The sequence below is a fragment of the Embiotoca jacksoni genome, unplaced genomic scaffold, assembly GCF_022577435.1.
Source record: "Embiotoca jacksoni isolate LCO1_2020_lvr unplaced genomic scaffold, fEmbJac1.0.p SCAF_3, whole genome shotgun sequence".
Classification (NCBI taxonomy): Eukaryota; Metazoa; Chordata; class Actinopteri; family Embiotocidae; genus Embiotoca; species Embiotoca jacksoni.
In genome coordinates, this window is record NW_027185381.1 from 20494051 (window position 1) to 20515614 (window position 21564).

The window sequence follows — 21564 nt, forward strand, 5'->3', positions numbered from 1 at the left end:
CCGTGTGGCTACCCGAACACTCGTGAACTTGCGTGACTGGACTGTATTCGTTTGCTGCATACTGTATGAATGAAAATGCGTCATGGCTATTCCGTCTGTGTACTAACAGTGACCAGTATACAACTCTTTAAAGATGGTCGTTTTAATGTTTTATTTTTAAACTGTAATGGAAAAATTACAAAAGAAGAAATGGAACTTTGCAACAGTTATGCATGGGCCATCTGTAGGATGTCTGGTTAACTGTGATTGATTGTCTCTTGTGATTAAGATCAAAGGTTTTGCAAATCAGAAATAATTTTTGTGGTTTCTTTTTTTGAAAAATAACATGACTGATTAAGATTTAACCTGATCAAAAGACAAAGACACAAAAAAATGCATTTGCAAAGTATTTTATGTGGAAAAATTAGGAGGCCTAACAACATACTGATACTATTTAGACTTTCATAGGACAAATGCAAAGGCAATTTTTGAACATTGAGTCTTTACATGCGAATTAGTTAGATTGGATCTTTTGGGGTAACATGTAACACACACACACACACGCACACACACGCACACACACACACACACACACACACACACACACACACACACACGCACCCACGCACACGCACGCACGCACGCACGCACGCACACACACACACACACACACACACACACACACACACACCGTTGTTTTTTTTTTAATAGAACTTCTGTGATTGGTGATGACTGTGATTGTTTTTGTCAAAATACAGCTGCCAAGTGGAATGAGTAATCACACAGAGTGCTCCTCCAGTGCATCTGTCTACATGTGTAATGACAGCGGTGGCAGAAAGTGTTTCTGGGGTGGGCGAGCGGCTGAGGGACTGATGCTCAATGGTCCATGTCAACTGCCGTCATCACGCTGGTGCCATGGTGGCCGACATGACCGCTTCAAACTTCAAATCAGTCTGGTTTTCGGTGGTCTAATGGTGCCTTCATATGGAGCCTGTGAGCTTGTGGAAGTCGCATGAGCGGTATGCTTAGTGTTCAAGTGATTAAGTCATCAGTACACTGCTGCTAGGCAATGGCAACATGGACGCATCTAAAAGCCACCATAAACTGTACATAAAGGTGGAAGTAGCTCCCTAGTCTAAAAAATGAGGACAATGTGAAAGTGCCTTAAAGTACAATACCACCTAGAGCCGCTAGGGGTCCGCTCCAAAAACGCTCAGACTCCTTAGACCCCCATTCAACTTCTCTCATGAAATACAAAGTCAACAAATTTTTCTCACAAGTCAATTTGGTGTCGTTTGCTATAAGTCACTCCTTATTATTAGTTTTCTGTCCCTCCATCTGAAAATATTCCCATCATTAATTCAATATTAGGTCTCAAAAAGTGGTATTTTTGGGTGTTAGTCTGCTTTATTGACAGGCCTGTGGTGCAGTCAGGTTTCCGTTATTGGTAAGCGGGGTGTAGTGTCCTTGGGTTCCCAATCAGATCAAGTCAGATTCACCGTGCGCTCCTCCCCAGTTCGTTCAACCATGGCCACTTCCGGCTCCAGCATAGCAAGATGGTGACGGCCAAAATCTGAACTGGAGGCTTCATAACAGCAGTTCACAAAGCAATGGGTCACGTCCCTGTTGGTTGCCACTTGGAGGCCACAGAGGCTAACAGTTTAGCAAGCTAGCAGGTGGGTAATGTAATGCAGGAAATGCAAAGGTATAATGACAAGAAAAAAGATTACACCGTTAAGAACATTGTATTGTTAATTTACACACACACACACACACACACACACACACACACACACACACACACACACACACACACACACACACACACACACACACACACACAAAATTAAAAAAAAATATTTTTATGTCCTTCTGCCATTCCTGAAAATGTTGACAAATACATTTCAGAAAAATCTGAGGTCCAAGTTTGTGAATACCACAAGAGGTGGGTGTTCACGTGAACTCTTTGTGAACATAACCTCACTTGACGGCAGCATAAGCCATTGTTTGTCAATACGGGCTAGTTCTTCTGCACGGCCTGATGGAGACCCATTTATCTTAATCATGTTTAGCAGGGCAACATTTAAAACATATGGGTTCCCAGGACCAGTGGCCTCAGCTTTAGTTTGTTCTCACAAAGGTACAAACATTCACATGACGTGAAGATGTAATTTAATTTGATCCCATTATGACTGAAAGGAGCATGTTGATTGAAGATTTCTAAATCAAGCGCAAAGACTAAACTGATCTTCGTTTCCACTCGAGGAAAACAAATCCTTCTTGTCGACTGTTGCGCATTGGCCCATTTAGATTAGGAACAGCAGGTTACAATGATGAAGGGGAAAGTAGAAGGACAGCTGAGCCTCCTAACTAAAAGAAGATGATATATTAGAAATGTCCCACTTTTTCATTTCGAGATCAGTTAAAGGGAAGCAGCGTCTTTTCTTTTACCTTTTAAACTGTTCGTTGATGATTGTCTGCCACACATCATCAGCGCTTAAGGCCACACATGTTGCACCTCCCACTCGCCTTTCTTTCTCGAGCAGCCTGTGCTTATCTAAATGTCATATCTGATAAGTCTGATTGTGGTCCGGATGCATCCACATATCGACTGTTTTTGTCATGTTGGATATGCTCAGCAGGATAAAAATCCACAAGGAGTTCAAAGTCATTCAACAATGATTTCCATCAAGCTTTTAAGGGGTCTGAGAACTCGCTGGTCACAAATTGCACAATTAAGTGAATTTTTTGCTTACGGGCTGCAACAAACGATGGAAATATCCAAATGTCTGTGCCCGGATGTTAATATTGCTCTGCACTCTATAGACATTCAGTATAGGCAAAGAGTTTGATTGGTTTGATGACATGGACTTGAAGTGTATTTTCTTAAAGCTACCACACGTCCAGATAAGCCTCTCTTACAACTCAACACTTCTCATCTCAGGCCTCCCGAAGTGTCCAGAAACATATATCTGCTTAGCTAAGAGCGTGGACACCGGGTGGTGCCACGGTCACAGAGGCAACACGATGATGTTGTTACGTAACCCATTTCCCCTCCAGCAGTGGCACGGAGCTTTGTGGCTAAAGAGACTCCTAATTACATTTACCTTTCCCTAATGGTCCGCTGTCATCTAGCAGCCTAAGGGGACAAACTACTGCAGCTCATGATGAAAATCAAGCAGCTGAAGCTTCAGATGAACCTCACCTGTAGTGTTAAAACTATAACTATCTGATCTGCTTCTTTAAACCATTGACATGCATGCAAATGGGCGCCCATCTTCCTGTTAAAAGAGAGTTTTTTCCTCCCAGCTGGGTATTGTTGAATTGTTGGGTTCCTTTGTATAATATAGTTTCTGTGCTTTGTATATAGGGTTCTGTTGTAAGAACTTTACAATGTCAAGTGCCCTGAAATAACATGTGTTGTTAATAGGCGTGATCTAAATGAAACTGAATTGAACCGAATTGAATTAACTCTCCATTCTGAGTGCGTGGATCTGTTGCGGGTAAACTGCAGGGCAGTGAAACATATTCATCTATTGTCAAATATTTTGTCCTCACAAAACAACGACTTGTGCTTGGGAAAAATCTTTCAGGACTTGAAGGGCATTGTAAAACACTGAGTTACAACTGTTGTATTAATTTAGCTGAGATGAAACCTTAACTTAAAGCACTTACACTTGAGTGACTCTGACTGTGATTTTGGACACAAAACCAAATGAAGCTACAAATAATGAAAATGATGAAAGTAACCATGCCCTTCACAGAAAATCCTTAACCGTCACAATTGGAATAAACTTTGTTTTGTCGTCACATTTTTGATGCTTAAATTATAGGGGAAAAAACACACAAAATCTGTCATTGGGTGTCTGTGCATGAGACAGAAGGTGTTATGGGCTGTTTTTGTTGGTAACTAAAAGGTTTAGCTGTTGTTGCAGAATCAGAATGATGGAGACGGCAGAGGACAACACACACCAAGAAACAAACAAACAAGATGTCATGATTGAAATTGCTTATCGGTGCAGATGAAACTAAATTGCACTCAAAGTGTGGAAAGCGTGAGCCGAGGACTCAGCCTGCCATAAGTTGGATCGATGGCTTTGCTGAATTTGTTACGCATTGAGGTCCCTCTGAGGCAGCCACCTCATTGGAGATATAGTAGTTCTGCCTGCCATTTTTCATCCCTCGACCCCCCCCCCCCCCACTCCCCACCAACCTCACCCACCCAAGACTACCTCCTGTGAGTAATGACTGCAGCTGTGTCAATGTAGCCGCTAGTCGTGTGTGCGCCTGTTTGTGTGTCTTATTTTGATGGCTTTTTACAGTCACTGTGTGTGTGTGTGTGTCTGTCTGATTATGGTGTACAGATAGGCCATTACCCGTGCGTTACGAGGAGAGGGGCTTAATGGACGACAGAGGATGCAGGGGCAGGGTGGCTCATAAACCCCCCCGGCCATATCAATACTGCCATCTGGGAGTTTGGCCACTTCATTCACAAAACCAATACCCCAGTGGGATGAGATGGGCCAACGTAGGCACTGTTCAATCAAGGCAAAAAGACAAGGGCTATCATGACATCCACTTTGAGGGTGTCAATTCTTGTCTTGTCTTTGTTTCATGTGTATGTGTTTGTGCAGGTGAACAACAGGGGCATTGAATAGACCACCTCGGCTGTGACCAATAAAAGCAACAAAACATGCCTCTCTTTCTATTGGTAAAAATATTGATTAGAGAGCTTTTAAATAATAAACACATCATTCTGCAGATCTGTCTGTACAATACATGTTCATGTTCAACCGATCAATGCAGAGGAATCGACTCATCAGTGCATGAAAATGTGATGACATGTACATGTTCAATTATTCATTTTCTGTTTTTACCCACTTATCTCTATTCATTGTCAAGGGGGCCGAGCCTTTGCCAGCATGTAATCTGGCGGCATGTAAAAAGACACCTTTGTCATCATGTCACCAATTGGTTTTATTTCGAACACCAAATCCAACAAACACTTTCACACTCACAACTGTCAAGGATTTTCTCTTTTGAGTCTCTAACTAAATGAACTATTTCATCATTGTTTTATATACACTAAAATCAGCGTCTAATAATGATTGAGAAAAATAAAAGTTTGAGTTAAAATTGGTAAACTGAGGAGAAGTCATGTTGATCCAATTTTGTCATGTGAAAATTACAACCACTGGTTGACCCTTTACCCTCTTTGAAGCAGTGTCTACACATAAAGGTGGTATACTTGAACAAGACCACAAGGAAAATTTGTTTTTACAATAATCTATTGGACAGCCCCCCTGCTGCTTGGTGAGCAAGGACCCAAAGAGATATACTTTTTCAATGTGACTGATCTGTTTGTTTGTTTTTTAAATACAAATTCTGAAAATGGCTACAAAGTCTCAATTGACAAATAAATGTGTTAAAGTATGTTTCCAATATTTGTAGGCACTCTTTTAGGATAAAGTGTTTGCTTCTTCAGACAAGATGAAGACTTCAACCATTTCCATGGGTTATAGACTACGTATTTTTTCAGATGAATGTATATTCAAATATATCAATAGAAAATATTGAATAATGATATTAATATTTGAAAGAAAAAAAAAAGAGGGTTTCAGAGGATTTCTATCATGTGGACAACATATGTCAACCTTTATCCTGAGTGCCTTGAACTGGATAAGGAAAAGCTCCACAAGAAACTGTGGGGTGGGACCCATTTTTCCCGACAGACATGACATATTTGCCATACAACGAAGACATATGTATACATACAGTAGCATATAAGTAAATATTAACAGGCTAGAGAAGACAGCTTCCATGCACATTGTTGGAGTATTTTGTACTGTGTCTTAGTTGCAAAAACAGCAAAAAGAAACGGAAAAGTGTGAGGGCAGAAAGTCGATTGTTAGTGACAGATTGTGATAAATGTTTGTGATGTTTTTGATTCCTCCAGCCTTTGAAAATCCGCTATTCCAGACAAAGAGTGATTGATGTATGATGAGAACATGGATCAGTGAATTTTACTTTGTGACATCCATTCAGTAATGCCTCTTCAGTAATTCCAAGAGTTTATCTTGCATCATTTAAAATGTGCAGAGCAAACATTTGCATTATAATACATTGAAATGTGGGCACGCAGAGCTGGGCAAGAACCGTTACAAACAGAGATATCACATAACATTTGAACAGCCAGGTGTGTGTGCCTCTGCCCACTCAACAGGAGAACAGAACAGACTGAGAGGGGGTGTAATCTGGGAGTCGGGGACTTGTTGATGGGCTGACGCTGTAAAGTACAGCTTTGTGCGAGAGCTGCCGGTGTTACTATTGTCTTAAAAATATCACCACAACAAAGACCTGCAGAGGGTCACAAAACTATCAAAAGCCTCTGATTTAAAGTCAATTTTTCTTTGATATATTTGACTCAACGATCCACAATATGCTCTGGTAGTAGTGCACAATGTACTCGTCTGTACATTTTTACTGTAAATTCTCCATTACTATACACTTGTTTCTAGATCCCTGCCTCATCCCAAATGCTACACAATCACATTTGATTTCTTCTGTGAGTACAGACCCTGCTGGTAAATGTCACACTGTGACAGGCACAAAGCCTGGTCACAACAATCCTACCCTGAGGGGCCCAGTGCTGTCACTTCCTCTCAAGTGTGTAGACTATGCAGTGGTTGATAGCAAACAGAAGGAAGGCTGGATTTTAGTGGTTTTATGTTCTGTTACCCAGTGGACTATTTCAGCAAAAAGCACATTTCCAAAAGAAAAAAATTACTAACTGGTGGAACATTCGGATATTGTACATGCTCATATGGTTAATAATGATTTTGTATTGAGGCATATTCAGTGCTCTTGAGGCAGAACATTTTCAATTGAGCACCTCATTTCTAAATAAATATGATGTGAAAAGGCTGTGGATTTTCTCATTTGAGATGCATTTTCTAACGACGAGAGAAGAAAAGGAAAATTGATTTGTCAATTTGTGGATGGTGACAGAAAATGTCTCAAAGCTATTAGCACTTTCCAGTTCAAAACTTCCCTGCCACACATTTAAAATCTCCACTGATGTCAGCTCGTGTTTCTAATAGAAATAATGATGCTATCTGACAAAGCAGTTAAATGATAACTCTGATGTCTTGTCTTTTCTTTTCTTTAATATGGCATTTTGTTTCACAATGATATGTTGTTTCATAATACAGAACGGTTATTATATGTAGCATGTCTGTCATCTACAATAATCATCATCAGCTTCACTTCATACAGACACACATTCCCTCAGATGAGCAGAAACACCACCCTCTCTGCAGAAGAACTCATAAGGGTTTTAATTTGATCACTTTTACAGAACAATTAAACTGCACCTTCATTTTCTGTGTTTGTTTTTTAATTTTACTCATTCCAGCACATCTCTGAAAGCCATGACAATACCTTATTTTATTTGTTCCTGTTTGATATGTTTGGCAGACTTTCTAAAATAGGCCTCCGAGGCTTGTCATACATTGTCTGAGTTGAAGCCTTTCACATATGCTGGGGCAGATGGAAAACAACTTATTAATACATGTATACAACGTGAGAGCCTCTCAGCGTGCACACACCAATAGATGCACTATCTCTTACGGGTGTATGAAGCCCTCTTGTGGTCTAAACATGAGAAGCTCTCACAATATACAGTTAGCTTATAGAAATTTAAGATGCGGTATGGGCTATGACTCACCACCAAAGGTTCCTGCCCAACATGGATCACCTGAAATCAAATAGAGATTATATGAGGCCGTTACTGTTTGAAACTCAGAGTCACAGTGGTAAACTGTACAAGAGCTTGAAGGGGCAATGGGTACAATCTAAAACCTCTTTAACTGTGCACAATTCTTTGTTTTTATCCGTGTTGTAAATAGTCCTAAATGTCCAAAAAGGGCACTTCAGCAGAGCAGACTACTTGGGCAAACCACACTGGCACTTTGTGGCACTTCAATTGACCTGTGTTGAGATATTAAAGCAGACATTAGACCGTTGATAACTAAGACTATCTAATGGCCCTTTTGTCTAACCAGCGGGATTGTGACAGTACTCTTCTTCTCCCACTTCTGTTGTTTTATATGGCTACAGAAACAGAACTGACTTCACTTTGTCTTCATATGCACACAAATATAAGCACAGTCAATGTAAAAGTTGTTAAAATTAATTGAAAATGAATTATATATAAATGTATTAGCTATCTTCAATAAAACCAGAATGTAATCGTTTTGCATAGTTCTGATATTTTACAGAGTTTAGACAAAGTCTGAGATTAGAATTTGATATTATTCTTATTCTTATTATTATTGTAAATACTACTTGTTTATCCTCTGTCTGTTCATTTGAGAAAGCAGAGGTGAGTGAGTAGTAGTCCCCCTGTAGGTGTTCCCCGAGATTGGGATTTTTTTTTTTTTTGCAACGCAGGACGTGAACGCAGCACCAAAAGCGCTTCTTCTCCAGCTGTCCAATCAGAATCCAGGATGCTGGTGCGCGTGTGTCGACAGCGCGTGGGGCTCGAAGCGGAGACGCGTGAGCGGAGCGACTGGCGAGGATTCCGCTCGTGAAGAGGTAAGACTGCCGAAACAGCTCGCGAGCGCTCATATTTAATCGACGCGAGCATTTCGCCGCCACCTCGGGAAACTTAAGTCTTTGCCTAATTTGACAGACAGCAGGTTAACTGTCTTCGCAACACTTTGCTCCGACTCTTGGTGATTTCTTTTTTTTTTTTTTCTTTTTTTTTTTATTGACTAGCGAGCTAACGGTTGTTAGCTGGTCTTAGCTTCTGAGTGCGGCCGGGAGTTGGCTAATAGCTGCACCAGTTAACGACCAGTTTCATCGACCTGCGTAATAGACGTGTAAAAAAAAAAGGATTTGTCGCTCAGCCGCTTTACCCAAAATACTCTCGTAGCTTAGATTTTTTTGTTGTTGTTGTAATGTTAAGAGTTAACCTTCGCGCTCGCTGTTCGCTAAAGCATTGTTCATAGCACGTTGGCTCGTAGTTTCGTGCTAAGCTAACTAGCCCGGATAGCGGCTGTCAGTTACTTGGCCCCGCCCATAACCAGCCGAGCGATTATTGATGTTAAGCTGACGTCATCGTGTGTATTCATCTGTCATCGTCGACGGGTCCTCTGCGACTGTCATAAAGCAGAGGTCGTCATTTTACTTTTTTTGTTGTTGTTGTTGTTTTAAATGGAGAGATGCTTACTTAGATTGGTAGCTCAACTCCCGTTAGCACGTCAGTAGTGCGTCATCGGCCTGCGCTTGCTCAACACTGAGATCGGACGAAGTGAGATCAGCTGGTCTGCCTGTCACTCATGATTTTTTTTTCACGCCGACACTTTCAATCATCGCTTGTGTATTTTGAGGCTTTAACGCTGATAAACTGTAATAATAAGTTACTCAATCCCTGTCGTTGCTCATGTTGATTGTTACGGCTGCTATTAATGATCTGCTTCCAAACAGAGGAAGGAGCTGATACTTGGTCATGGATGCCAATAAAGGTAAAGAACTCATATTTTTGTTTGCCACCTTGAAATGGATATCCAATACTTTGATTTACTTGCTTCAACTCGATACTTCACACAACAATAACACTGTTGACTGTGTTTCTTGGTTGTTTGTATATAATATATATAGAGATATATACTGTACTGTATATACTGTGCATTTTATATTTATTATTTTTTTACTGCTATTTTATTGCTTTTTTATTATTATCTTATTGCTTCCTGTATGCTGCTGTAGCGAAAACATGTCCCCTCAGGGATTAATAAAGTAACTACCTAACCTAACCTTGTTAACTGTTACATGTCCATTTTTACACGCTGATATTAAAGAGAATAGTATAAAGGTAACTGGAAATATGAAATACTACAGAGTAACAATAATCAGCTAAACAAAAAACGTTGCATCTCAAAACTGCTTTATGTATTAAGGTGGAGAACATTGTGTTGGACATTACTTTGTGTGCTGGAATTAAATGTACAGTTACCCTAATCATGAAAGGAATAGCATAGCCCACAGCGTTATCTCAGTCGGTACTTTCTTTCATGACAGTGTGAGACGTACACCTGCATGACTACTCTTTGTTGTTTCGGTAGGTAAAGGGGATCAAAGTATGCAAAATCCAGGTGGGCAGATGGACAGACCTGTCAGCTTTCACTTCCTGGAAAGGTCAGTGCAGATGTTCTACACCATGTTTCTGCTATATATTAAGATACCAGGTAAAAGTGGAAAGATTGTCATGGTTATAACTTGTTGTTGTTCTCATCAATGTCTGGACTACTTAAGACCGCAGTGGGAGAAAAGGATAACTTCTTTTGCCTCTAATCTTTTGTGGAATTTTCTAAATATCTTCTCTTATCTAACTCTAACTTTAGAGAAGAATTTACCATCTTCACATAACCTTTGGTCACCCAGAGCATTGAGGTTTCCATGTTCCTTGGCCACTTTATAATTATTTACTACAGGTCAGATATATTGGTTATGCAAAAACGTGAAAATTTCCAGTTACATTCTGAAATAATTGACACATAGCTGCTAAAAGATGGTAATTTTAGTTATGTACCCATCATGTAAACATGGTAGTGTGTGACCTAAGATGGTGAGTTGTACTTGTATAATTGTAAAAGTAAATGCTCAGATTTGTGACAGGGGCATTTTCAGATGTGTTGTTTTTGTTTTACATCGTTTAAAATATTAAACTTAAATGCTTAAATTGAATGTGTGTACAGCCCCATGAAATGATGCAATGAGGGTTTAGTACAGAGAACTGTTGTATTGCTATACACAACATGATATTGATCTAATCAGCCGAGGAAGCTGATAAATGAAATGAAGTTATATTGCAGGTAGACAATATAGTATCACTTTAGACACCTGCCGTCCTACCACACCTGAACACAAACAAAAATCACCTTTCAAGTTCATAAAACATCCTTTGGTGGTCCCCAATCCTTGAAGTTGAGAGACACCGCATTTGGTTCAGGATTACATCTAAAAACATCGTTCCAAATTTAGTTTCACTATAAAAGATGAAACTTCACCTCAACCCCGAATGTTTCTCTTCTCTTCCAGCATGCTTCCAAAAGCAGTGAAGAGGCGAGTGCATGCGTTGAAAAGGCTACAGGTGCAGTGTGCTAACATCGAGGCTAAATTCTACGAGGAGGTCCACGAGTTAGAGAGGAAGTATGCTGCCCTCTATCAGCCACTGTTTGACAAGGTACAGTAAATTAGGTTTTTGGGACAAAACTTTTCCTTACTTGGCTATAACACTCTACATATCGAATTTCCTCTGCACATTTTATGTCGTGTTACTTCGCGCACACTGTAAATGATGACCAAAAAAACGGCCTGCCCACAAACAAGATGTCTTAAATATTTAAGAATCAATTGTGTTGTTCACTGCACGAAGGGTTGTCAAATTATGCCTCTGGTCCGACCCGAGGTCAGGAAGGGCGCAACCTTGGTGCTAAATTGAAAACTGCCACAACGAGTAGTCGGCTGTCCTTTTGTCAGTCAAGGCTATTTCCAGAGATAGTGACAAGAACTCTGCCATTCTTAATCACACTGAAGAGTGGCAGCTGTAATCCTGCTGCACCTGTCTGTACTGTGTGCATATCATGTGTGTGTCAGTCTCGGCCTCAAATGGTGTTGATGTCAGTGTGCTAGCTTAAAATACTTCAGCCTTACCAGATGAATGTTCGTCCATATGCAGATATTTCACAGTAATAAACCTTATTCCCACTCTGAAATAGTGAACTTTGCAATTGTGTGTGTGTGTGTGTGTGTGTGTGTCACAGAGAAGAGATATCGTCACAGGAACGGCGGAACCCACAGACGAGGAGTGCGAGTGGCACAGTGACCGAGAGGAAGAGGAGGAGCTAGCTGTAAGTGCAGCTTTCATTTTTCTTCTGGTTTTCAACAGAGAATGAAAAAAGATTTTTCTTGCAACCACATGTGAATCTCATAAATGATACCAGGAGAGCGCTGAAATTAACTTTACTGTGGAGTAAAGTCTGGAGTGATAGATTTAGACCATGTTATCAAACGATTAATATGTCATTACCCAACACTGTAATAACGAGAGACTGACAGAATTTTGTCCGGTGGCACTGTTTTCTAAAATAATATAAAATAAAAAAAGAGGGTGCAAATAAGAGGTTTTGGGAAATGTGGTTTTAATCCCAGACTCAAGCGCTCACAAACTGTGGCGACAGCTTTTTTTTGTATGGCTGACTAGTGTTGCTGTGATCTTATGCTTATCTAATTTCTTGGAGATTATTTTTGGGGAATGGATTATTACAATTTGATTTCATTTGTGAAAACTTAATCAATTAAATTGTTTGGATCTTTGTAAACAGTGAATTTAAAAAAATAAAAAATAAATTCTGCCTACAGGAGGAGGTAAAAGAAAAAGCTGCTATTGAGGATGCAAAGAAAGAGGAAGCCACGCCAGAAGAAGATCCAAAGGGCATCCCTGAGTTCTGGCTCACTATATTCAAGAGTGTGGACATGCTCAGCGACATGCTGCAGGTACATTTCAGTTCTTCATGCCGTCTCAACACATTTCTGAACAGTGTCTCGAGCTTCTGACGTGACTGTTGATCTCCTATTAGGAACATGATGAGCCCATCCTAAAGCACCTGAAAGATATTCAAGTCAAGTTTTCTGAGCCAGGACAGCCAATGGTCAGTATCCGCATGGGGTAGTAATGCAGCAATATCACGTCACTTATAGAAACTAAATACACTAAAAACGAAATTATCTTTTTGATCCGTCTCTCAGAGTTTCGCATTAGAGTTCCACTTTGAGCCCAACGGCTACTTCAACAATGCAGTCCTCACTAAAGTCTACAAGATGAAGTCAGAGCCAGATGCTGCAGATCCTTTCTCATTTGAGGGGCCAGAGATCATTGACTGCGAAGGGTGAGAGCCAGAGTGCACAAACACGTTTGTTCAACTGTGGTTTTGATACACGAGTTTGAGATTGAAGTAAAAAAAAAACAGATAGATGTTGTGTGGTTCGTAAAACATTTCTGTCCACTCTTGCTATATTAATCTCACATATCATCCCACATATCAGCCTCCTGTTGGCACTTCCTCCAACTTTTACCTTTTTTTGCGTACGTGCTTTCCGCTGCCTCTCACTTCTTTCCTTTTTGCACAATTCCTCTCTCTAGCTGTCAGATAGATTGGCACAAGGGGAAGGATGTGACAGTGAAAACTATTAAGAAGAAGCAGAAGCATAAAGGCCGTGGCACTGTTCGCACTGTTACCAAACAGGTCCCTAATGACTCTTTCTTCAACTTCTTTAACCCAGTCAAAGGTGAGAGCTCACACAAAAATAAGACACCCACAAAGTGTATTGGACTTCTCTGGAGGTCTAAATGTACCATTCAAAGCAGCCTACTCCTACTTCTTTTCAACAACCTCTGTATTTATCTCGCATAGCAGTAAACACTGAAATTCAAAGCTTTGCCGTTAACTGTGCACACATACGCGAAGTCCACGCAGAAATCCTGATTCACTCAAAGCTGTAAGAAAGAAAGACACACGTAGGCCTGCTGTTGGACTGTACGCCGTATCTATGTTTATATGCAGGTAGTGTAGCAACACGGTAACATACCAGTTTTCTGTTGGCATTGAACTAATTTGAACAGCAGGTGGCAGCAGACTCTTGCTGTCACATTTTGTCCAGTGCTGCTGTGTGGAGGGGGAGCCGTTGGCACGTCTGTTGCTCACCGAAGCTGGACTTGTACATGAAGTCAACTTTGGTTTTACCATCATTTTCCAGTGACGAGGGCGTGTTTACGGCGCTAACTAATCATTTCATGACTGAAGCTAGAATGTGAGGCACGGAGACCAGTGAAAAAAGAAGTATCTAGCCACTACCTAAAACATTTAGCAAATCGCCGTTGTATGTTCTGAACATTTTATTTTTAGTATATCTTTTAAGAGATTATTGATACGCCTTAATTCAATGACTGTATCGTCTTTCCCGTACAGTCAACTTAACCTGTCAGACAGGCCTGGACTTATTCTGACTTTTAAGACCTGGTCGTCCATTGGCTGAGCAAATGTCGGACTAACTGGTTCAGTCATTGTCTCGCTGGATGACTGGCGAATATAAAAACCTTCTTATTAAGTGAGTTGAGGTGTGCAGCTCTGTGTCTGGAATGTGCATCACTCACCGGTCATGTGAACACGCACAAAGAGTGCATATGACTCAAGTGCGGTGAAGATTGTGAGGATTTATTGTATAATTCATTGTTGGGCAGACTTAAAAAAAACAAAAAAACAAATTGGATTAGAAAGTTGATGCCACAGAAAATACAGGATTTTTTTTTTTAAACATTTTTATTGTGTCTTGGCACTTTTTTTTCACTGCTGCAGAGCCATCCATATGACAGAAATGCATCTTTAATATTCATTTTAATATCTACACCCGCCCTCGGGGGAAATGAATTTATGTCATCAGTTATTATCTATTCTATCAGGATGCCAGAGACGATATTCAAAGGTGCGTACGTGTATATATACTAAAAGGTGTTTTTTTTGGCTAGCCCTTAAATTTGACAGTAATTCTTTTATTTCACAAATTAATTTGAATTTTGCATTATTACTAGAGCTAAACTGGGCAAATATTGGCTCAATACAGACATATTGATATTGGTGCATTTGTTGGCAAAGAAGAAATGTTCGTATAGAAACGAGATATGTTTGAAGCATTGTGGAAATTGTGTCTCCTTTAACTGAGTCTACAAGAGATTATTGACATTTTATTTTTCTATCTCCCGAATGTCTTCCTCAACACACATTAATATCAGTTTCAAAAATCCGGTATTAGTATTCGTAAAGAATGAATACCATCAAGCCTGTTTGACAGACGTAAAATCCCGCCTCACGCACTGCAGCGTGTCTACGCAGCCTCGTAAGTGTAAAAGCAGCTTCCTCTAATGCAGTGTTGTTGAACGGAAGAGGAAGAGGAAAAGGTCAGACGATGTCATCATTTGTCCGGTGTTGTCTCCCTCCCCCACCTGGCTGGTGGAGCACAGCTGTTTGCTAATGACCTGTCACTTCCTATGTATGATGACTTGCATTGTGATTTCTGTTCGCCGTAGCGGTTTCCTTACATGGGCGTTCACATGTTGGTTGAATTACAGCTAATCCCAAAGCTGTCCCGAAAAAGCTATTCCAAAACAAATGTAACGTCTGCCCGTGATATACGGTTTAACTTGTCATTTTAAAGGACCCACATTGATTAAATTCAGATTTCCTTTTCTATTTTTTTTTTGTTTTAGTTATAAAGCAGGTTTAGATGCTACATAAATACTGTGAAAGTGTCAAAATGCCTTGTCCATGGAAAAGTGTTCACATTCAGTTATTTGGATTACCATAAATCTGAGGTGCTTTTTTTTGCAGTTAACCCTCAAAAATATCCTCTTATGGATATCAAGATAGAAAACCAAACATAAGAAAAGTGTAAAATATGCAACCATTAAAAATGAATGTGCCTTTTAAAATCGGATTTAAAAAAAAAAAAAAAAAATTCCACTTCTAGCTTTTTAAAAGCCTTCTACAATCATTGTACAACCGTGTGAGTATGAGGAGTTTAACTTATGTATGTGTTTTACTTTACAGCTTCACCAGATGGAGAAATGGTGAGTAAAATGGATCTTATTCTTCATAGAAATCAACATCGCCTCTTTCACTCCGTTTAATCCGTCGGGTTCTTTGCCGTGTTGAAACCGTCGTGGCGTTCTCGTTTCGCAGGATGAAGATTCGGAGTTCACTCTCGCCACAGACTTCGAGATCGGTCATTTCTTCCGTGAAAGAATAGTTCCCAGAGCAGTGCTGTACTTCACCGGGGAGGCCCTGGAGGATGACGAGAGTGTGAGTGTTGTGAAAGCGCAGAAAAGCCACGAGACGAGCTGCTTGCAGACGGACCGTTTTTTTTTGAGGATGTAGAAGCTAAACATACGGCCGGCTGTGTTTTCACACGCGACTTTGTGGTTTGTGTTGCAGTTTGAAGAGGAGGAGCTGGAAGAGGGCGATGAAGAGGTTAGTTCATGTTACTACTGCTACTCGCAAACACTGTCATTTCAACTGAAGCGCCAGTCAGCTGGTTGGTGTGCGTCTGTGCCGAACCTTCACATTATTACCAGTCCTTCGGCGACGTGTTCTTCAATAACGGTGGCTTTCGTGTTTTTGTGACTCAGGAACAAGATGAGGAGTGTGATGAAGATGACGATGAGGGAGACTTTGACCCCAAGGTCAGTTTGCACCCTGCACGTTTTCCTTCTGCTATTCTCAATGTGAATATTTTTTTTTTTTTTAATATTTAAATGTCAAGACATTTTCTTTCCAGTTACCTGATTGTCAGGCGCCTGTTCGTTACAGAACAGTTGTGTCGTGTTCGGCTTAAACTCCAGATTCAATTCCAGCTAAACTTACCATTTTAAATATCTATTCCAGTTTAGATCAACATGTGGATAATTCTGCTTCACCTACGGATGTCAGTTCTTTAACAGTATCACTGATTTCCGTCACCAACTCGGGCATTCAGCGCTTTGTGTCAGACTCCCTCAGAGTTTTCCTGTTTGCTTTTTCCGCACTCACTTTCTCAGACTGTTGGCTAAAAGTGATTACGTAAGAGCAGCCACTGAAAGAGGCATTTATTTTGCGGATTAGTTTGAGATGACTCGGCTCCATTTGTGAGCTATTCCAGTCTAGCTGTGAGTAAAGGATTATGTGCCTTGTGAGTATTATTTTTTTTTTTGGTAGTGACCAACAATGCTGCTTTGTCTGCGAGCGAGCGTCTTCAGCAGCCTGTTGTCGACTTTTTTCCCGGCGCGGTTCCTGCCGTCAGCCCCTCGTTATCGATTCGCTTCAGGAGCTCGGGGTGCCTGTTGACCAACCTCGGCTGTGTTTCACTGTCATGTCTGAATGTGATGATTAAACTTGTTCATGCTGTTGTCTCTCCCTCCCCCCCGGATCCCCCCTCCATTGCAGGCATAATCAAACATTCTCATCCCATGCATTTCTAGGTAAGGGAGAAAATAAGGATGGCGCCCCACCTACACTACACACACTGTCTCGTCAAGTGGCTTTGGTTTATTCTTGCTGTCTTTCTTTAATCACTACATCCTTGATTCTCCCTGTAGTCCCAAGGTCTTTATGATCCCCCAACTCATAACTTGGGTAGATTCGGGCTCTTATTTTCCTTAGCCTGTCTTTAGTTTCCGATCTATTTTCTGCTGTAGTCCCGTCCCAGGTTTCTAACACTGTTCCCTTTGCTGCACCAGCCCAGGTGTTTCCATTCTCTTGCATCTGCTTTCTTGTTAACCTCTTCTAGTTGCTCACTAGTGCCCAGTGGCTTCTTTAGCTGTCTGTCCTGTTGTTGTCTAATCTGGATTTCCTCTTGTGTCGTCCGCAGAAAGAACAGCCCCAGCCTGCCGAATGCCAACAGCAGTAACCGTGGTGATCAGGGGATGTGGGAGACCTGCTGTCCGTCAAACCAGTTCTTAACCAATCAGCAAGTCCTACTCTTGCAGGCTCCGCCCTTTTACGAACTCTCATCTGAACGCAATAGAACGCAAACCAAACAGCGTTTTTACTATGTGCATGACTTTCTTTTTCTTTTGTCTTGCGCCCATCTCACTCCTTTTATTTGGCTTCATTCAAACTCAAAGCAGGAATTGACTTGTCTAATTAAATTACCATGGCATCACATAGTCTTCTTCCCTGGAAAGGTGAAGTAGGTTACTACTGCCAAACTCGGAACATCATTGTTAGAAAAAAAAAAAAAAAAAGATAGAAAGGAATGGATCCCAACTTTAGTCTTCATGGAAATAAGTCAGTTACTCAGGGTTTTTTAAATGCCAACAAGAGACGTGCGAGTTTACCAGGAAACTGCTGAACAAAGTTTTGACTTAATCTTTCACTGGGGTTGTGTTTCTCTTTTGTTATGGTGTTTTTTAAGAGACATACAATGTATCATTTTGAATTTAATTTACTTTTTTAAATGTTCATTGTCATGTCAAAGGACTATTTATTATAGTGTCATGCAGCTGTATGAAGTGGTGCATTTTGGGGAATGCTTTAAGGTCCAGCCGTGTTTATAGGCTCATTTTCATTGGTTGAAATCGTATTGGGCTTTTAGCAGGTCAACAAAACGTGAATACTGCCAAGTGTTTTTTTTTTTGTTGTTTTTGTTTTGTTTCTTACCCTTTTTAATCAAAACATATTCAAAGACTGAATATTTGTGTTCTGCATTAACTCTGCTCACTTCTGCCCGGGTGTATTGGGCTATACAAGCATTTAAACTGAGCACTTGCGTGGACACACAACAGCTAATTACAATGTTGAGACAGGCACGTGGTCGTACCTCGGAACGGTCAGATATCGCTCCTTCCTGACGTACTAAACAAAGAACAAATATATCTCTCCACATATGCTGATTTCACAGCATCACATCCAGTCTGTTGAAAATTCCCCTCGGATGACAGATTTACACCAGTTGCTGACCGTTCAACTTCTCTGGTTGTTTTTAAGATACCACTTCTGGTATGTATCTAGTTCTTAACAAATGTCATTGAGAGTCAGTGATGGGACAGAGTGCAGGAAGCTTGATCAAATGTAAATTCTGTTGCCAAGAAGCCAAAAGGAAAGACACGCCGTCCTCTTTTATTAAATTTCAATTGTTTGCCAATTGTCATTAACACGATGTAATCTTATTCAGCATTTAAAGTTGTTAAAGAATATATAAATATTTCTGTTATTGTCTAATGATTCAGTAGAATGTCTGTGGAAAACAAAACGGAAGAGGGTGCCAATGTATTTTATATACTGCACTTGGATTTTGGCCGTTTGGTTGGACACCTTTGCCTGGTGACTGGTCATCGATAGCAGTGACAACAAACTAATACCCACCCCTTCTCTCTTTTTAAAAAGAACGATTGTAGATCTCGTTGGACAGATCTCTCAGAGCCACGGTCGACATCTTCAAATCTACCACATCGGACCGTGTGCTAGCAATGGCCTTAACTGGTTCTTATTCACAATTTGTTACTTGCGCAATATTTCTTTTCAATTTGTACAGAGTTAGTTAAGATATTCTATTAAAGTTGTGCGACATGGAAATGTGTTTTTAGTGTCCTCTGTCCTTTCTGTGTGTTTGTCCCACATTAGCCGACAGAACAGGCGAAAAAACACTCGGCACAGGTTTACATATTTGTATCCAGAATACTTTCATATAACAGATTACTAGGGCCACAAGAGGACAAATAAGAGGAGGACGGGGGGGTTTTTTGTATTCATAATTTGAGAATAATCCAAACTTTCTTTGCAGATCTGATAAAAGATCCCTTGAACTCATGCAGTTGTACTACAGAATAGTTTTTAAGTGAGAGGGAAATTGTCTCTTTCAGCACATAAACACGGTTTTAGGACTTTGAAGAGATTGTGCCTCAAATTGCGTCTCTTCAGAAGGAGAAACTACACGAACTTGGAGGAAGTGGCCGAATGTGCAGACTGAAATAGCTGGACATGGATATATTCAAGGATATCGGTGGTGGAATTGGAAAATGATGTCACCCGAGTCGACCGCCATCCACAATCTGTGATTATACTCTGGAAACCCTGTTCGCATATCAGGTCGCTCAGCCACTCTTGAGAGGTGGACCAATCAGCGACCAGTGAGGGTATTTGTGTTGAAATGTAGTACTACAACTGCTCATCAAGTAACTTAACAGCAGCAAATATGGAAGAATTGGAAGCTGAAGCAAGAACGTCAAGATTTTTTATTTTTTTTTATTTTTTTGAAGTCTGCAATTGTCATTTACCAACATGGCGTTGCACTCTGCTGACATTACGGGAAGGTCTCTTGTTATTCATAGCTGGCCGAGTTTCGGCACGCAACATACATTATGTGGTGGTCAATGCCGATTGATTAAAGGCTGCTCCAATAGTCTCAAAATTACCGCAAGGTCTACGCCCTAATCGGATACAATGACTGGAAACAATCCCAAACACAGCGCGGCAAGACCCAAATACACATGCAGTGACGTTGGGTTAGGAAATACTGACTTCTCGGTTCAAATGGAAAACACGGTAAGGCGTAATGTTAAGCAGGACACTCGGTCGCCTGCAGCTCCAGTGGAGCTGCTTTCATGGCCAGTAGCAGACCGGTCAAGTTTATTTTTCTTTTTTTTTTCTTTTTTTTCTGTGTGCTCAGATACGTTTCTTCGGGTGAATGCACATGCTGTTGACAGCACAATGTGACCGGACACTGACTTTACTGTTAGACATCAGGTGACGGTTTGCAAATGATTGGCAAGAGTTTGCATCATGCAGTCACAGTCTCAACGTGCTGACCGAGGAGCAGATGAACTGAGCCTTCTCTGCATCACAGACACCATGGTGACGTTGTAAGAGCAGGGCAGTGTCCCGGCTGGAGGAATTTGTTTACGGCCTGTCAAACCTCAAGCAAGGAAACCAGAATGTGTGGAATTCGGTCTTGCAGATAGAGGAAGCACGCACGCTCCTCTAAAGGGACCCTTGTGATGCATTGTGGGAGATCATGGCTGAGCGCTCTGAAGTTTCTCGAGGAAGACGGCGACACTGTCCTAGCAACCCAGGTTTTCTGCAAGGTGCCGGCAGACAGGTGCTTTCTTTTCCTGTCGTCTCATCCAACAACACTCGCAGCTATGTGTGTTTGTGCTCCTGTCTTCGTGGGAACACGGGTGACAACGTGAGACAGTGAGAAAACAGAAGTTTGGATTAGATCAAGATTGTGACAAAGGCTCGGTCACTTTTCAAACTATCTCTTTTAATGTTTAGAAAACTGGGACGGTTTCATGTGATGGAGGGAATGAGTGGGCAGCTGTGAATTGTGATTCCTCTCCAGTGTCTTACTGTAATTTTTTTTTAGGCTTTTGCTCTGAAGACCTGTGAACAAGACACTATTCATGCTGCGGCTGCTGTGTGGGGGGGTTAGGGTTCGCCTCACTGTAACAAGGAGCCCGATTGTGCCTCTGAACTCATATCTGCATTTTCAGAAACAAGGCCAGAGAGATGAAACTGCACACTGGTGTTATATTGATGCACTTGTACTTTGAACTGTAAACTGGTGGGCAACGCAATACACAAATAACTTGACTAACAAATGATACTTTTCAATCTGACAAAATATGGTAGCCACACAGAGTTGTATTCATTTAATTTTAATCTAAAAAGCAATTCGTTCGTACTGAAGCTTCAGCTTCAAGATGAATGTCTCCTAAGGAAATAATAAAATATGTAGAGCACAACAGATACTAGCTTTTTGTTGCCAATGCCAAAACCAATATTAGAGAGAAAAAAAAAAAAAGATTCTGTTCTCAATTCATCAGCCGATATTCTTTTTATATTTACTGCAAATACCAGTGTTAATAAACACATTTTTTTTTGCCATGATTCCTAAAATGTGGTTAACAAACATGTAGCACAATGTTTCAGTGAGGCTCTAAAACTGTAGATTTGTTTAAAAGCTTTAGTTATCCACAGAGCAGTAAACTGC

The 21564-nt window shown here is 40.7% G+C and overlaps 1 protein-coding gene across 3 annotated transcripts; it reads left to right on the plus strand.

The window, feature by feature from the left end:
* Positions 1–8508: 8508 nt before the first annotated feature.
* On the plus strand, positions 8509–19148 carry nap1l4a (nucleosome assembly protein 1-like 4a). 3 transcript variants are annotated; one of them, XM_069162244.1, is made up of 15 exons: positions 8509–8574; positions 9469–9506; positions 10107–10179; positions 11083–11227; positions 11808–11894; positions 12406–12540; positions 12624–12695; positions 12793–12932; positions 13187–13332; positions 15648–15667; positions 15780–15899; positions 16032–16067; positions 16226–16279; positions 17019–17053; positions 17443–19148. In XM_069162244.1, exons 2-14 carry the CDS (start codon positions 9491–9493, stop codon positions 17022–17024), a joined length of 1050 nt encoding a protein of 349 aa, XP_069018345.1. In that variant the 5' UTR covers positions 8509–8574; positions 9469–9490; the 3' UTR covers positions 17025–17053; positions 17443–19148. The 3 variants fall into 3 exon arrangements, with proteins under 3 accessions (XP_069018345.1, XP_069018343.1, XP_069018344.1); XM_069162242.1 differs by lacking the exon at positions 17019–17053 and having other exon boundaries at positions 8510–8574; XM_069162243.1 differs by lacking the exons at positions 8509–8574; positions 17019–17053 and adding an exon at positions 8583–8714.
* Positions 19149–21564: the final 2416 nt, after the last annotated feature.

Excerpts from the sequence above, each read along its gene's own strand:
- nap1l4a (XM_069162242.1), top strand. Across the intron at positions 13,333-15,647 it reads CTTCTTTAACCCAGTCAAAG|CTTCACCAGATGGAGAAATG; the intron begins GTGAGAGCTCAC and ends TTTACTTTACAG. Across the intron at positions 15,900-16,031 it reads CCCTGGAGGATGACGAGAGT|TTTGAAGAGGAGGAGCTGGA; the intron begins GTGAGTGTTGTG and ends TTTGTGTTGCAG.